Below are 18,381 nucleotides of genomic sequence, written 5' to 3' on the forward strand. Positions count from 1 at the left end.
GATTCCTTTATCAAGTGATAAAGTGGGCTTTATCACTTGAGTGAATCCTGCTGGGGAAGCACTTGAGAAACAACATAAGTTCCCAGCTCTGGGGACCATGTAAGTCCTGAGAGGACACAGCTGCAGAGTCCCCATCATTAAACACTGGGCCCAGCCCCCAGGCAAAGGTTCCTGTTAATAAATGGTCCTTAATGAGCTCCTGGGTAAGCTGAACAGGGCAGCCCCACAGCGCCCCCTGATGGTCAGACAGCGCACATGTTTCCCTGAAGCAAAACCCTGACAGCACAGCTGGTTTCTGCAGCTCAGCAGGTCACTGGCTCTATTCATTCACACATCCAGGGTCTGGTTCCCAGATACTGTGACTCTCATACACTGTACGGGTTCCTGGTGCATCTCACTCCCAGAAATTCTCAACTGTGGGAGATGCAAACTTCTACCTAAAAGAAAAATTAATTTGGATTTACCCCCAGTGATGATACTGCAAAAGGAAATGCACAGAGACTTTCATGTCCAATGTCACAGATGAGGGGACCTCTCTTTTGCTTGGAAGGGTCATAATGGCTGCTCAGAAAATTTGCCAGGAGCACATGCACGGGGCACGTGCAGAGGAGGCCTATTCAGCACACATCTCAAGTCACCTGATGCACGCCCAGTTTTCACAGCTCTGATGTGATTAAGTGATGGGCAATAATAATGGCTGTTGAAGGCTTCACACTTACCAGCAGAAATGTAGCATGCTTATCCCTTTCAGAAGTGGCCTTTTGGTCTTAGTTGGTGGAGTTCTGTGTACCTGTGTCACATGTTTCTTGTTAGAGTTTTGTCATGGGTAACCTAACATTTGTTTCTGTCACAAACAAATCTCTACCTACCTGTGTTGTCTTACTGATTGTCTTATTTTTGTAGCAAGATAAATGTGAGATTGAAGTATTTTTTATGTCCACTATTGTGTTTTTTAGTTCTTCCATTTCCATTGGGTTTGTTTTCATGATATTATTTCAACTCTGAGTTTTTCTTTTTGCTCATTTGAAACAAGAAGGCTTTATGATTGCTTATCAAATGGGTGTTGGGACTGTTCTCAAAAAATACTAGTCACAACATTTCCTCGTCTGAGTCAGCTCAGTGTCAGCATGAATAGATTCTCTTTCCCATTCAAGTTATTTTTTGAAAAACATGACAAGCCATGTATTTACCCTGGATTCAGGATCTCGGGGAGATGCCACTCAGAAGAGCTTAGCAGAGAGAGAGTGAGGCTTGGACTTCAGTCGTGCCCGGCACCCCGCCCACCCACACTGGGCAGGGGCTCCTCGCCCCCCAGGCTCCTCCCTGTGCCGCAGGTGTCCCCGCACCTCACTCCTTCCTCTAAGGGGTGACCTCTCCTGCATGCGGAGTTCCTCCTGCTCCTCCTACCACTTAGATAATTACATTGTTGGGACCATACAGGTGCCTGAGCCCTCAACTGAACGTGTCCTCCACTCAGAGAATGGAGGGGCCGAGGGCATGGAGACCCCTGCACACCCTCTATTTCAGGGCCTGGGGTGATCGGCTCCTCTCTCTCCTCACACTTTACTTCCAACTGTGTCATCCCAGTGCCATAAACCTCATCAATTGTCCCATCATCACCAGCAATGGAACGTGTGTCCACTTGTAACCAGTCACAGGGGACTTCTCCAGGAAGAGACCAGAATCATTCAGAAGTGAGATCTGCTCTCTTGTTTGCCCCCCTGTGACAGCATCCTCATGAGATGGTCAAACCGCTTCCCTTCCAGGACGCAGCCAGGTCCCCAAAACCACGGACGGGTGCCTCCTATGCAACACACTGAGCCGATGTGCCCTGTGCCTTATTAAGAGGAGGCGTCAGGCCATCACAGGAGTACAATATGCACTCGAGGAGTCGGTGAGAGTGGAGTGGGACTGGATAAAAAAGTAAGTATGTGTACACACACACACACACATAACCACAGAAATGTAGTAGATTAAGGCACTAAGGGCATAATCGTGCTAACAACCTGTACATGAGTGGAATACAAGTCTAACACACAGTGGAGTGAGGAGAAGGTGTGTTGAGTGAACACAGAGCCACTGTGGACAGTGAGGGAGGCTCTGGCGGGCCCCGGGGACGTCAGGGTCATCATACAGATCACTCTCCCTGAACTTCAGCGCTTCTTTGACAGCCGTATTGCTACCACTTGCAGTTCAATGGTCACATTCAGTCTCGTCCTCGGGCTGCAGGCTGCTGATGGTCAGAGGGGCCGTGCTGCTGGCCCTGGAGCCAGAGAACTGAGTTGGGATCCCTGAGTGCAGAGAACTTCTGAGCATCACAGCTTTGAGGGCGGCACCAGGAACCCATTGGTACCAGCCTGCACCGAGGATCCCAACACTGTCGCTGTCTCCAGGGCAGGAGAGGTTAACCTTCTGTCCCCCTCATTTTATTCTCAATGCAGGTGGAGAGTGAGCATGACACCCCCACTTTCCTGGTGCCCTTCCTGCTTCACTTACCAACTGCCTGGCCCACAGCCACTTCCCTCATTTATCTGAATGATCAGTATCTTTTCCTTTGCATTCTTACTTGTTATTAGAACATTCTGGGCCCCACCCCATACATCCACGCCACTCTTACTTATTCTGCCAATTCCAAACTGAAGACCATTCTATTGGTTAGGCCTGGTTGGCCCATCTCCCCGCCCACCCTCAGGCCCAAACCCACCCACATAAGCGTCTCCCATGTAGGTGCTTTTTTCAACCCTTTACACTTTCCCTCACAGCACAGCTTCAGGGGCTGAGAGGAAGCAGATAGAGAGCTGAAAATACACAGCGGGCATAGTTTTGGTTTCAGTGGTAGTTAAGAACAGATTTATAAGTCCTTCAGATAAAAATTCACTTTTATCTCATCCCTGGAACACCCAATGTGTATCCCAGCATGAATTCGAACTCCTCCGCCTTAGGACAACCCCACAGCGCCCCCTGCAGGGTCCACGTCTCAATCCTTCCAGGTCCTGTGACCCACCTGAGGAATGCAATACAGTATTCGTGATTTTGGATGATTTTAGTAGTCACTCTAAATCTCACTGGTAAGTGGTCCTGGAATTTTGGTCCACATAGAGAAGAGTAGAGACTGTTCTATCTTCTGTAGGATACACCTTATGTGATCTCTGCAAAACATTTAGTTTGTGAGCAGGCTAAAAAGATAGTAACAATGGATTCACAAAATTTGTAACTACAGACAATAAGGAAAAAATTGCACATCCACAGGCCCTAGGAAAAGAGGAGCCAACTGAAGAAGCGACAAGGAATGCTGCCCTCAGTTACACTTGGTCCCAGGCACCTCAGGGGTGACAGCCACAGGCAGAAGGAGCACAGGGAGGTTTCAGTCTCACTTCCCCATGACTCTGGAGCACCGTGTAAGTGTCACTGCTGCTGTCCCATGCACCGCAGTAGTAGGCAGCCTGATCCTCAGGCTGCAGCCCCGAGATGAGCAGGAGCTCTGCATTGGCTGAGGCATGTTTGGATCCAGGGAAACGGCTGGGGACCCCGGAGCCCTGGTGCTTCTCTGAGTCTGATTTATAACCCAGGAGGTACCGGAGAGGGCTCCCGAGCTTCTGCTGGAACCAAAATATATAGTAGGAGTCAACAACAAAGCCACCTGCTCAGGGTGCAGGTGAGTGCAGCTATTGCTCCCGGAGCCACAGAGATGGATGGCGGCTGAGTCAGCACAGGCTGGGAGAGGGAACCTGCAGAAACACAGACACCCATTATACCCTGGAGGAACAATGAGACAGAAGGACATTTTCAGCGAGTGGGGAGAGGGAGTCCAGGGAAGTGGGATGTCAGGATATCCTGACCTGTGCAGTGAAGGAGGAAGATGAGGAGGGAGAGTAGAGTCCAGGCCATGGTGGGGATGCCCCAGTGCTCTGCTGAGGCTGACACCCTGCTGGTCCCCCTTATCCCCTGAGACACAATAGAAAGGGTCTTTATGCAAATTCACTCCATCCTCTGGCAAACCAAATCCCTCCCAAGGCCCTGTGTGCCCCCCAGTGTCCTGGTTCACACCTGGGAGGGGTGGGCCTGGGTTGGGCCTCGCCTGAGGCTCCCCAGGGGCCCAGTGAGCACAGACACCGGTCACCGCATGCCTGGTTTCCCAGCTGACAGCCCACACAGACCACTCACCAGAAAACCTCAGAGCCCCCGCTGCCCCACCCAGGCCCATCACGCCCGTGACCAGGCAGCAGGTGACTGACTGAGACCCTGTCCTCATGACTGCCTTGTCCTCTGCCCACTCCCTGCCCAACGACAGAGCCAGGCCCCCCTCAGGGGCTGCCTGCTTCCTCCTTCCAGTCTGTTTTCCGTTCGGACCCCTCCACCTGGAATCACCGAGACTTCACCCCATTCTCTAAGGAAACTATTGGCAATGGCGCCTCCTGCACGAGCTGCACGTGACACAGACACACAGGAGCTGAGAACACGGACAATTCGACCACACAACCACCGCACAGGCTGCTCACCAAGGCAGGTTTCTCACCTGCCGCGGGGCCCTCACTACATCGGCTCACGGCACTCACAGAGCAGGTACGGGGCGGTCTGTGGGGCGTGTCCTTCTGTGTTTGCTCGTGTTCTCCAAGTGACGTGGGCTCTCTCCCAGGCTGACAGCACTCTGCTTTGGGGGCTTTATGAATAGAGCCCGGGTTTCTTCTTTCATCAGATGACTTGATTCCCCTCCTCCAGACGTCTCCTCGGTTTCTGACTACCTTTGCCTTCCCTTCCTACTTGATACCAATCCGGTCAGTGTAATGATTTTTAAACCTGTATGTAGATATTTTTGGAGAAGGGAGCTTTTATCCCCACTACAGACCCGCCGATTCAGAATCCACGTTGCCCAGTCCCCGGAAGCTTCCTGTGCAGAGTGAAGTCGGTGGGTCTCCGGCCTCGCACACACGAAGGCCCTGCAGACCTCGTTCTGGGCAGCGCTTCCCCTGCTCAGTCTCTCCTCTCCCCGGGCTCAGCCAGCAAACTCATGTCCTGCTTCCCCTGCCAGCCGCTCGCACCCAGACAGACTTCCCCAGGCTTCCCCCTGAGAGTGGGAGGCATCGCCCCTTACCTCACAGAACACAGACTGATGACGGAGGGTGCTGATAATGCCAAGACGGTCTCCACTTAAGGACACTAGCAAACAGTGGGACCGATACAATGGCCACAATTTGCATTACTTCCTACAATCAAAATCATAGTTGCAATTGTTATATGTTTGTGTAGGTTTGAGACAGGAGAAATTAAGCTTCAGTGAAAGAGTAATGGATAAAAGGTAAAGACGTGAGCACAAATGTGACGATAGTGTGGGAAAATTGAGAATGGAGGTTCTGGAACGTGTGCATGCTGGGGAACACGGTGAAGGTAATTGTTCGACGCTCTGGTTTCCTGGAGATGCCACGACAATGGCCCACTGCTCGGTGGCTCACATTCACAGAAATGTGCTGTCTCGTGAACCTGGAGGGTAAAAGTCTGCGTCCTGGATGGTGGGCACCTGTCCCTCTGACACCTGCAGGGGACCCTTCCTTGAGCCTCCACAGCTAACGGAGGTTTTCCTGACGTGTCCGGGGTTCATAGCCTGCAGCTGCACAGCTCCAGCCCCTGCCTGCGCCCTCACACGGCAATCTCCTTCACTGACCCGTCACCACTGCGGTCTTCCATGGACACCAGTCATGTCCAACTAGGAGGCCAGCCTACCTCACATGGCCTCATAGTAACTAATTACACCTGCCAAATCATATTTTTATATAAAAACGCCCTTTGAAGTAATGGGGGTTGTGATTTCACAGATCTTCTTGGAGTAACCAATTTAATGGCCCACATTTGGAAAGAATCATGCTTCCCCAAAACTTCTATTTTAAAATATTTTAAATGCAATACATACACTGCAATAAAATATTTCCTGAAGTGCAAACTTTGCTAATAAACAAAGGACGGTTTCCCCTGATTCCTGGGGGAACACCACTGGACAGGACCCTTCTGCAGGAAATGTGTTGGGCTCTAGCCCTTCGTTCTAACTCAGCAGTTACTGCTCCTCCTGGACTGCACCAGAGATGGATTCCACTTTCCGGGGCATGTTTGACAGGTTCCACACCCCAGGCCCCCAGCAGAGGACACTGGTGAGGGTGAGGTGGGCCAGGATAGGGCACAGGGTGAGGAAAGCACCAGGGAGACAGGAGTCCAGGTCATGGTGGACATGTCCAAGGTCCCCTGGCCTCAGGCTGGGGCTGCTGTCTGAGTGTCCCTTTATCTCCTCCTCAGCTCCCTGGGTGATTAGTGTGCCCCCCTTGGTGAGACATCATGCAAATATGAGCTCACAGCACCATCCAGTTCACAGTCCTCAGTCCAGTTTGAACCCTCACTCTCAGGAGGAGTCTGTGAGCTCTGAGTCTGTCCCTTGAGAGGAAGCACCTGCAGTCTCCTCTAACTCACACCAGTGACCATGGGTCAGGGCCATTCAATTAGAACCATTTGGGTTTGATTCAGGCCTTGAAGCTCTGACAAGACCCACAGCGCCCCCTGCTGACGTCCTCTAGCTTATTCATGGTGGTGGGAACTACAGAAGGAATTATCAATATAGGCCTTTATTTTCTGTCAAAAAGTACAATAAATAAGTAAATAAGTAAGTAAACAAACAAATACATAAAGTATTACCTGATCTTGATTCCCTGTAGATCATTTTCCCTTTTATTTCAACTATTGGATCTTTCAATTCTACAATCTCCATTTGTTTTGTTTTCATGACTTCCATTTCGATTCCGAGTTTCTCTCATTTCCTAATGCTCGTAGTTTCCCATCAAGTGTACCTGATGAATGCCGCCTGAACACATCTGTCATTAACGTCGTCCGTCTCATGTCTGTGTTACTGTCAGCAGCTCATCTTTTCTCTGAGTCTGTGTGAGATGCCAGATGCTTCGTTCTGAGTTCTGGACATTTTGGAAAACACATTAGGGTCCTCTGGGTCCCATCTACTCTCTGTCACCCAGTGACCCTTGTTCAGAGCGGCACCAGGTCAGGGGGCACGTTCGGTTGCCACTGGCCCCAGCAAAGGTGGAGCCTGACTCCAAGGCCAGCTCTGTGCTGCTCTCACCTCCCTGGGCGCAGTGAAGCAGAGACTGTCCCCAGCGGGTGCCCATCAAGGCGGGTGAGAGACAAGCCCACTGCGGGATGAGTGAGCACCTGGGCGGCAGCGGGGGTGAGCGCTCAGCTCCCCGCTGAGCCCTTTCCTGTCACCACACCAGGGACAGTCCAGGGCAACACAGTCCCAACTCCCCTGCCTCCCACTTCTCACTTAGTGCTATTAATGCAGTGTGGGCTCAAGGTTCATTTCTCCAGGGCCCACATAGTCACCATCAGGGGGCGCACATGTGCATTTGGTCACAGTAGGGACAGGGCAGTGATGGGTCACTGGGGAGAGCTGGGCAGATGTTTCCCTCCCTTCCCCAGGTAACGGGAGCCCTTGGTGGCATTAGGTTGTACTGAGCTCTGTCACAGTGATAATCAGACTCCTGACTGGGCTGGAGCCCAGAGGTGGGGAAGGAGGTGGTGAGCACCACCAAGGAGCCAGAGAAGATGCTGAACCCCTGAGGGTCAGTGACCTCTGTCTTAGGTCACAAGGTCAGAGATCTGCCTGGGAGCCCTGAGGATCCGTAGGTTCACTGCTCCCTGTGCAGGAGAAGAGATCGTGATTCTTGGCTCACAAGAGCTTCCCAGGGACAGTGAGCCCACAGTGGGGCTGGGCTGCCCAGGCCTCCTTTTCTCCCCACCCTCTGCCAGGGGAGGGGCCGTCCATGCAAATGTGTGTCAATCCAGGGGCTGCTTAGCGCCTTTCTGAGCCCTGGTGCTAGAGCTCAGCTCACACCCCAGAAGGGGGGAATGGAGGTTATCCTACTCATCCTTCAGTAGAGCCCACCCACACAGGAAGCACCTGTTGAGACACCACGAAGATTAATGCTCAGGAGAATATGCCAGACCCGAGAAGAGACACAGCAGGTGAGTCCCCATCAGGGAGCACAGGGACCAGCTCCCAGGCCCAGGCTCCACTGAGTGAACAGTCCTCTGAGCCACTGTGTGGCGACCACAGTGCAGCCCCACAGCACCACCTGCTGGTCACAGGGCACACATGTCACCCTGGAACAAAGCCCTGAGAGCCCTGCTGGTTTCTGCAGCTCAGCAGGTCACTGACTCTATTCACACATCCAGGGTCTGCTTCCCAGATACTGTGACTCTGATACACTGCACTGGTTACTGCAGCATCTCACTCCCAGGGGTCCTCTTCTGCGGGAGTTAGAAGCAGGAATTACAGACAAATTACTATGGCTTCACCCCCAGTGAAGATGCGGCACAGCGCATGCACAGGGAGCTTCCTGTCCCACATGGCAGATGACGAACAGAGGATCCAGATTGGAGGGCTCACAGGGGCTGCTCGGGGAAACGACACAGAAAAGGGGTTTTCCATGAAAACGATCAGTGATGTGTGCAAAAACAACAGCAACGCAGCAAACATTTTAATTCATCGGATGCATGTACAGTTTTTACGCACATCTGCTTTAATTCAGTTGAAATTGGTAAAAGGTAATGGCCTTGGTGGGCTTCACAAGTCTCAGTAAAAAATGTAAAATGCCTCTTGGCTTTACAAATTGACTTAATATTCTTAAGTTTGCAGTATTCTCTTCATCTGTGTCACATGTTTTGTGTCAAAATTTAAGGTGCCCTAAAAGTTGTTTATATTTCAAACAAAAGTGTCCAGTATTTTCTTACTCCCCATGTCAGTTTAGTAACAGGCAGATATGAAGCTGTGCTGCATGTGCAGATGGGCCGGGTGTCTGCGCAGTGGGATGCAGGAGGTCCCCCTTCCCGCCGTGCCCCGGGGGCAGCTCTGCTTTACTGTGTGAGCGCTGCCCGGTCCCCACACTCCCAGACCCTCAGGCCTCTCAGTGAATGGTTACTTAGGACCAGGAGACCCGCTTCCCTAAGGCCCTCCCTGCTCCAGGCACCAGGAGGGATCTTTGTCTTTATGTCAGGCAGGCGCTCCCTGCTTAAAAAGATCATGAATTCTCTCGCTGCTTCTTGAACAAAACACTGTTTGCTCTAAGGAGAATCCAAAGCAGTTTGGACACTTCAGCAAGGACGGTCCTGTGCTGGAGGTGCCCAAGGACACAGAGCCTGCGGTCTCAGAGGTTATTTATCCCGGACTGGTACCGTGTGCAGATTTCATGAGGGTGTGGGCCCTGGAGGAGGTGGTTCTGCTGCTTCAGTGATGCAGGGGCTGCAGTGCAGTGAGCATTTTGCAGATAATACTCACGCCCCAGGCAGATGTCAAGATGGGCCTTTCTCATCGAAGACGATTAGCTCAGTAGGAAGGATCCACCGCCTTCTAGGGCAGAGCCTTTAGAGTAGAGGATTCAGCACTTGGCAGATGGGGCCCTGTTGCAAGCTGCATTCCAGAGGCAGGGAAAGGACAAGCAGGGACAGGGGAGGTGGTGAGAGCAAGGTCACTCTGTTAGGTCCAGGATATCAAGTTCCATCTCCCAAAGACCCACTGTTCCTAGAATTCTCACAGCCCCTTCATGGGGGCGAGCACCAGAATAGAGGCTGAACCTCATGGTACCTGCAACAGTCTCTGCATCTTATGGGACTCTGGCACTGATGGAGGAGAAAGTCTTTATGTTTCTGTCCACACGGAGATGGTTTCCTCATACTTCCCCTCTCAGTTTCCATCTCTGAGGGTCAATGTCAGTATTATATTTCATGTCCCAGAGTGGTGTTGCCCAGGCTGGCCCTCATGCTGTCACTGCTGTGACCCCGGGGGGGCAGGGGTACTCCTTGGATGCCCAGTGGAGTCCCTGAGCCATACAACTTCATTATAGGGGATCGTTCAGGTGCCATTGACCTTCAGGTTGACATGTGGGTACATGAAGAAAGTGTGCTCAGATGTGGGCTACAGTGAGATTCCACTAGTTTGTGGACTTTTTAAATCTATTCATACTTATTTGTTAAAATACTGGTAGAGTATTTACCACATGATAAGGAGAAAAAGCATCAAGACTGAGAAATTGAGTTCTCCCGGGTACAGAGAAAATGAAAAAGACACATAAGAAACAACGTCTCCCCATCGTAATAAACGCAAACGCAGACGAAGGAGATGTCACCACCAGCAGCTCCAGGGGGCACATCGAGTTCACGTCCACAAGGCAGATCAGAGCAACCACGGACTCTGGGGAAGAAATTGATAATGCAGAAAATTTAAATGAAATGAGGATAATATGAAAATGAAAAATATATTAAAAGAGATGCAATATACATTTTCCTAGGAAGAAAAAAAGAGGTTTCAAAAACTGAGTAAAAAATATACTTTCCTTGGAAAAAAAAGAACATATTATAATGAAAGCATTCCACACAAAAAAATTATAATATAAAGTTACTTTTGCAAACAAGAAGAAAAATCTTGCAATTCGATCTTTCAAAAGAGTCTGCTACATGCACATTTTTCCAACCCTTGAAAAAGCGGAAGCTTTCCTGATTCTCACAGAGAGCAGGTGTAACACTGACACCTGCACCAGACAGAACAAATGCAGAAAAGGGTCAATTACAGACGATAACGTGACACATGATCCAAATGTTCTAACTTAAGCATTAACGCAGATCCAACATCAGGCTAGTAAGTGGACGCACCAGCATCACATTTGCTTCACTCCAATGTCCAACTTACACTTCAGTTGATGAACCCTTTCACAGAGCACATCATATTACTAGAGCAAAAGATAAAATCAAAACCCCTCAATAGCGTCAGAAGAAGCCTTTGAACAAAGTATAAAAGTAATATATAGTAAAAACACACACAGTGTGAACAGCAGGCACATTTGCAGTGTGGGAACTCACACTCCCTCCTCACACACACGACTGAGCCCCACACTCAGCTCTCAGCTACTGAGGCTGGAGGAGGACATTCCCACAAAGATTGGGAACTGGCCAAAGTGACTTCACCTGCATTGTCATTCAACATCACACTGTAACTATTGACAATGCAGTTAAAAAAGAAGAAATCCATGGTTGGTTTTTTGTATTGATGGGAACAGACATGTGGTCATTCCCCAGAACCAAAGGTCAGCCACAGCCCGAGGTGCTGCGGGGCTGGTCCAGCTTGGACAGAGGCCTCTCCCTGGGAGCTACAGGGACAGGAGTTCACAGTGAGGGCCAACGAGAGGATGGCAGCTCTGGAACATCCAGGAAAGAAGTCAGTGGTCACTGACAGAGACGCAGGACGCCCAGTCAGAGTTTGCATCTGAAGTGACGAGAGATGGTGCCCCCATTCCAGCACCTGGGCTTCAGAGCAGAGCCACTCTGTGTCCCCAGCTGTTGGGGGCTGACTTCCTGTTCTGTCTGAGACCTGTTGTCCAGGGAGGGGCTGTGTGAGGTGCTGTGAGGACAGGGGGTGGGGCAAACACACCCACTCCCCAGGGGCAGCCCTGGAAGAACCTGGCCCACGGTGGCAGGACAACAGAAGCAGAAGCCACTGGTGTCCTGAGTGGCACATGCTGGGACATCCACTCCTGGCAGATGAGAAGGTGAGAACCAGCTCCTCCTGGTCTCAGGTCCCACCAGCCTCCAGCTCTGTGTGAGCACAGAGGACACTGTCACAGGGTGGCTGTGAGAGGCAGCCTTGTCCCCAACTCTCAGGCCAGTGAGGGTCAGGGACCCTTAGCTGCCAGAGATGATCCCAGGAATGGATTGGTGGCCACACAGAGTGGATCTATTCTGAGTGATGGGCAGGGTGGAGGCTGAGTAGGGGCATGTTGGGGAAAACACACACTGGGCCTTCCTGATGTGCACTGATGTGGACACAGCTGGTTTCCGTGTCCCTGGTTCTTGCTGACCCATCAGTGACTCTGTTCCGAGCACAGCCTCCCCCTGACACACAGGACCTTCCCCTCGTTTGAGAAAACTGCACTATGTGTAGCTGCCACAGGCAGGCCTCAGAGGCAGCGTTCAAAGGATGTGACAGATGTTCTCATCACAGTCCCCTGTGGTGGGTCTTAGACCTGAGTTCAGGCCAAGCAAACCGAGAAAGCAGCTGTCTTCTCAGAGGAGTGGGGACTGCACCGGGGAACTGCACTGCAGGGGACAGCAGGTTTTTGTCTCACTTCCCCACGGCCCTGCAGCACTGTGGGAGCACTGCTACTGCTGTCCCATGCTGTGCAGTAATAGTTGGCCTCGTCCTCAGCCTGGAGCCCACTGATGGTCAGGGTGGCTGAGCTGCCAGACCTGGATCCAGAGAAGCGGTCGGGGATCCCCGAGGGTCTACTGCTAGTACCATAGATGACGGTTTTGGGGGGTTTTCCAGGGACCTGTTGGTACCAGCCCACACTACTACCACGCCCAATGTTGGTGCTGCTTCCAGTGCAGGAGATGGTGACCGTCTGTCCTAGGTTCCCTGACACTGAGGGCGGCTGAGTCAGCACAGCCTGGGCCCAGGACCCTGGAGAAGGGAGACACACAGAGATGGTGATTCTGGGTCCAGAGACAGGAAGCAGGAAGATGACCTCCAGCTGTCCTCCCAAGGTCTCCTCACTGGTCCCGCTTATCCAGTCACCTGTGCAGTGAGCCAGCAGGCTGAGCAGGAGAGGGGACCAGGCCATAGTGGAGTCCATCCCTGAGTCCTGCCTTCTGTGGCCCCACAGCTGAAGCAGAGCTTCCCCCACACCTCTCCCTTCCCCTCTTCATACTCTGAGAGAGGCAGGGCCCACTCATGCAAATAAGACACCCCACCCCGATTTCTGATCCCTCCCTGGGCCCTCTGTCAGGTACTTGTGCCTGGGGATTTCCGGGGGTTAAGGGTGAGCCTGTGTGAAAGCTCAGGGCGTGGCAAGGTCACAGCTGTGTGCCCTGAGCAGAGGATACCAGGCAGTTCCAAGTCACAGGTTCCAGCTCTGATGACCCCAGACCTTCAGGAACAGTCCCTGAGCGCCCCCTGGTGCCCAGACCTAGACACACCACTGTGTGACATGCTGGCTGAGTCCCAGCACAGACAGCTCCTGCCTCCCCATAGCCCTATTCCCTGACCTGCACCCTTAGGGGTGGTCCCGATGCCCCCTTATGGAGGATCCCAGTCACTCCAGGACACTTTCGTGTCCTACTCAGATTCCTCAGGGTGAGTCTGGTCCACGTGTCCCTTGGCTGGTCTGTGTGGTCAGCACGGCGCTGCTGCTTTCCCTCATGTCGTCTTCCCTGGAGTTGGGTCAGGCCCAGAGCAGTGAGTGTCCCACAGTGGTGTGAGCCCTGTTTTCAGGACACTTTTATTTTTTACTGTGATTCCTCCCTTGTTAGAAATTAACTACTGTTTCTCCAAGGTACAAAAAAGTGTTTCAATGTCTTACCTTTTTTTCAGCAGACATATGTATATTTTCATGCATATAATTTTGCCCAAACTTTACCTATGACCTGGTGTGGGGGAGGTCTGCCTGCAGAGCCCTCCCCTCCACTGCGGATGAGAATGAGTCTGCCAAGGCAAGATCTGCTTGAGGAGGAAAGGTGGACGACCTCTCAAAGGAGAAGTACCCAGGAGCCTGTTCCTCAATGGGCTTTTATTGGGTTTATTTGCACAATAAATACAGGGCCACTACGTGAAGCTCATCAATCATTGTGAGGCAGTAATGATCAAACAAAAGATAACACTCAAAGAACTGCGAGGGCTTATTTGGGGCTTATTTGCGTCAGGGTCATATAGCTAAGGGGTCATAAAACTTTGGGGAAACTCCTTCTATGCTTGGACCCTTATCATTTAAATTGAGGGTATTAGCAAAGTAGGTTTCATGGGATTTTCTGCATTCTTTCTTAGGCCCTATCGACCATGGGAACCAGCTCTTTCCAGCACAGGGCCACACCCACCTCAGGCATTGCTTTCAGCTTAAGTTGGGCAGAGGAAGTATGGCAGCCAAGAAATTCAGAGACTTCTTGCAGACACAACGAGGACTCGGGCTATGTCAAAGCTGAGGAGCAAGGGTCCATCACCCCACTTTTTCTATAGCCCCCAAGTCCTTCCCTAAGGGCCCCTTAGTGACCATGCCTGTCTTAGGTCTTCCCTCCTTTGAGGAATCTTACCCATCATTGGCTACACAGTCATCGGCCTGGGGCCAAGCAGGGAGAAGAAAAAAGGGGCAGAGGTGGTGCCCCTGCCAGGGAGATAAGCTTTCTCTCCTTAATGGTCCCAAAGAGACAAACACTCATAGGACAGAAACTTATGGTCCCAAGGTCCTTTACTCAGCCTTAGCCACTCAGGATTAGAGCTTCTAAAATCAGGCAGGGTGGTTCCCAACAACCTGGTATCTTCATTATGTTATAAATTGACTAAGTAAACACTGGTCCTGTGTATGTTTGACTGAAAGCTGGGTATCGAATTTTTTACAGTCAGGTTCACTTTGATCCCATTTCCCTTGTTGGCTGTTTCCTAACCTGGTCCTGGCAGGACCAGCCCCACAGTGCCCCCTGCTGGTCTCTGATCCGGGGCCCACCAGCCCCCTGACCACACTCCACACTCCTGGAGGGCATCCTGATTTGGCCCTGGGACCTTTGGGATGTCACTACCAGGAACAGAAGAATGAGTGGGTTTCTCCATGGGGTTGGGACTAAGACATTGTTGTCTCCTGATAACCAATGACTTCCAGGTGGCTACAAGCAGGACGCATTCACCTTGTTCATGCTGCCAGATATTTCAGATTTTCCTGACAGACATGTTTCTTCTGCTTTTGCAATGCCACTTCACATATAGAAGCATTTTAATCCAAGTTCAAAGCTCAAAACCTTCACTGCACTCTGCTGGTTCACACTGACAGAAAGTCTATGGGATCTACACTTATTCGGTGACATTGTGTTGCTGGTGTGTGCTGGAGACACTGCTGTTCGATTCCCACCCCCACTGCCCAGCTGCTGGCGGGCTGTGTCCCTCTCGGTCTCCATACTCAACGCCGTCAGCGAGAAAGTGTCCTCCCGCTCTCCTCTCTGGCCTGTCACGTCCCCTTCAGTGCTATTCTGATACTTTATTCTTTCCTCTTCTGCCTCTATTATATATTTATGATGCTTTTCCCTTTACCCTTTTTTAGTGTAATCTTGAAATTATGTTCATTCTAAAGATTGAAAACTACACCTTTACTATAAACATCTCTTTTGTGTATATTGTTTGTCCTTTTCAATGTAATGGTCTCATTCCACGCTGAGTCATAACTAATTTGTGTGAAAATGCCTCCAGTGTTGACCTTGAAGAAAAACTCGAGCTTTCTTGAAATTTCCTTCTGTTTTTGATAATTGATGGAACTGAGGGTTGCCTCATAGGCTCTAGATGCCAAGAAACTGAAATGCTTTTAAAAACATTTAAATAATTAAGATTTGTGTTATTAAAATGGGTACTGGTAAAGGTTCTGAGCCTGACAGCCAGGGCCTTAAAGGGACATGGCTCCCACATGTGCCTGGGAACCTGGAAGTTCCTCAAGGATGCTACCTCAGGAGAAAGTGGACACTCTGTTGTGTGCAGATGTCAGAGCTCAAGGAATGATCTGCACATCCTGGGCCAGGCTCAGGGGACACATAGGAACTGGGCTGCAGGGGACCTGAAGCCCCTCCCTGAGCAGCTGTGCAGGTACTACAGCGAAATCCCACAGCGCCCCCTGGTGTTGGGAGGGCACACGTCTAAACATCCCCTAAAGGCCTTGGAGCCTAGGTGGCCCCTGCAGCTCAGCAGGTCACTGACTGCACCCCATGTCTATGACCTTACTTACTGATACTGTGATTCTGATGCACTGTGTATAGTCACAGCACAGTCCCTCACTCCATAATGGAGGCCCCACCTTTGCCTCATTCCTGACTGCTGAGACACACACATGCCTCTCAAATTCCGATGATGCTGCCTTTCTCAATGCTCTGCACACAGTATGTCCGCAGTCCCCACACCTCCCTGTCCACTCCCCGTGGCCATGGGCAGGTTCCCATCTACACTGTCTGGGACCACTCAGGTCCCCCTGTCTGCTGCTAGAATTTGTCCCCACTTTACTGTGTTTTTTGCATAATTACCAGTTATACTTCACATATACACATGTGGTGAGTCCCCTCACTGATGAGAAATCTCTCATACTCACTGTCTCTACATAAATTAAGGGAAAATCTTTAGTGTCTCCTTCAAGATATTTGGGGCCAATCAACACTGGGTCCCGTCTCCTCCCTCCCGTCTCCCGTCTGCAGCCTGTGAACAAGCACACGTGGACCCTGGGGGCTAAACTGAAACTGACATCTGGACCCTTTGGGGTTAAGCGATGGTCAGACCCTGCCCGAATTCCTAGCACTGTCCTTAGAGGAGACACGACACCCCTTCACCCTACTGCACCTCCAGAAACAGTGTCAGCTTAGACCTACTGCTGGATGACACTCAGCCGCTGGGCAAGGCAGGAGCAGTTCTAAAAGAGCTCACGGCAGAGCAGCCCTGCATGTGCTGGTGTCATTGCAGGCTGTTTGGACCCTCTAACATCTGACATATGTCCCAGGAGGACGCGCTCCAGGAATCCGATTGGCCTGTTTTCCTGAGGCAGGTGGGATTGCAAGGTGCCCTGCTTGGGAAGAACCACAGGCTCAGCTGCTCGAACTGGACTCTGGCTGTAAGGATGCTCGCTGTCCTCTTCTTCCACCTCCCATTCTGGATGCTCCGCCCCTTCACTGAGCACGTGGTCCAGATTTCTCCCTGGCAGGGGGTAGCAGACATCAGTTCCATATGCCCATATGCACCAATCCCATGTCCTTCTCAACATGTGGGCTATATTTTTATTGTTACTATTATGTTTCACTCTAACATTCCTCTTCATAAAGCATAGCTGTATAATATCACTGATGTTAACCTGAAAATTAAAAGCCAATGTGAGAGGCTACAAGCATGTATTTGCGATAAAAATGATTGCAAGCCTGGGGCATAGTTTCATGCACAAAGCCACATTGTGTGTAATTATGCTGTGAAGGCAGTGGTTTTCATGAGATATGGGGGGAATTAATGTCGTGGATAGAAGAGAAGTATTTCTATTGGTAATAATGATGCAACAAATAAATTTCTACAGTGAAAATAAGCAAAGTTATTCTTTAGCTAAACACAGTGGGGCCAGTTCTCAAGAACGTCTTGAATTGTGAGCCCTGTAGTCAGGCTGTCTGCTCTCCCGTCAGCTTTGCAAACAGTTGTCTGGAGCAGGCAGTTGCTTGACCCAGAACAAAGTTTGGGATTCCTGCCCTCAAGCACCACAGACGCTGGAGAAGGAAAACGAACAAGGAATCTCCTCTGGGACGGGGCTCCAGCTCCATTTCCCAGTAGCTCTGCCTCCTCTGCTTCTTTACACCAGATTGTGAAGTTGTCTTCGTTGTTAAAAGCCGCCAAGCCACTGTCTGACCTGACTGTCTGTGTGTGTGTCCTCTTGGGAATGACCTTTCCTTCGCTGTCCTGCCCATTCCCTGTGAAATTGCGGGTGACATTGGCTCCTATTTTAAAGAGAACTTTGTCTTCACAAAATGGTGGGTTAAATCCTGTCATGGCTTAGAAATGTTGATCCGATTGCACCCCCTGGGGCCATAGAGAACAACCCTTCTGAGTCCCCACCTGCGAGACCAGTCTCTATGAGCAGTAGACGGGGGATGGCAGAAGGAGAGGGTGCACTGAGCCCTGGGTTTTTGTCTCACTTCCCCCCTGCATGTGTCACTGTGGTGATGGTTGCTGTACCACATAACACAGTAGTACTCGGCCTCGTCCTCAGGCTGGGCCCCCGACAGGGTCAGGGCAGCTTTGCCCCCGAGGAGGGAGCCTGAGAACCGGGCAGGGGTCCAGGAGAGTTTATTGCTTGTATCATAAATCAGTGTCGTGGGGACTTGACCAGACTTCTGCTGGAACCAGTGTGGATAGTTACTGCTGGTGACGGCTCCAGTGCTGGAGGCACAGGTGAGAGTGACTGTCCCTCCTGGGGACACAGTCAGGGAGGGCTCCTGAGTCACCACAGCCTGAGACCCGGACCCTGAAATAAAAACAGACACATGTCAGGAATGAAGAATAAAGGCAGAGGGAACCCCTTTCAAAGGCCAGTCTCTAAAGTGTCCACGGACCTGGGCAGAGGGTGAGGAGGGGGAGCAGGAGGACAGGAGTCCAGGCCATGGTGGACACTTCCCAAATCGCCTGGCCTCAGGTTGGCACTGCTCTCTGGGTGTCCCTTTATCTCCTCCTCAGCTCCCTGGGTGAGGACTGTGTTTGGTGGGACATTATGCAAATATCATCACACAACACCATCAACTTCTGAGTCCTCAGGCGTGTTTTTAGCTTTCCTGTGAGCAGATCGTAGTGGTTGTGTG

The 18,381-nt window shown here is 51.1% G+C and overlaps 2 gene segments (V, D, J or C); both read right to left on the reverse strand.

The window, feature by feature from the left end:
• Nucleotides 1-11,127: 11,127 nt before the first annotated feature.
• On the reverse strand, nt 11,128-12,730 carry LOC123810876. The segment is given in 3 exon segments: nt 11,128-11,189; nt 12,173-12,499; nt 12,614-12,730. Coding segments are annotated over 3 exon segments (447 nt in total).
• Nucleotides 12,731-14,117: 1,387 nt separating this feature from the next.
• On the reverse strand, nt 14,118-18,294 carry LOC123810877. The segment is given in 3 exon segments: nt 14,118-14,147; nt 17,722-18,050; nt 18,139-18,294. Coding segments are annotated over 3 exon segments (408 nt in total).
• Between the last annotated feature and the right edge of the window lie 87 nt (nt 18,295-18,381).

This window comes from Phyllostomus hastatus, unplaced genomic scaffold (assembly GCF_019186645.2).
Source record: "Phyllostomus hastatus isolate PE091 unplaced genomic scaffold, TTU_PhHast_1.1 phas_scaffold_760, whole genome shotgun sequence".
NCBI lineage: Eukaryota > Metazoa > Chordata > Mammalia > Chiroptera > Phyllostomidae > Phyllostomus > Phyllostomus hastatus.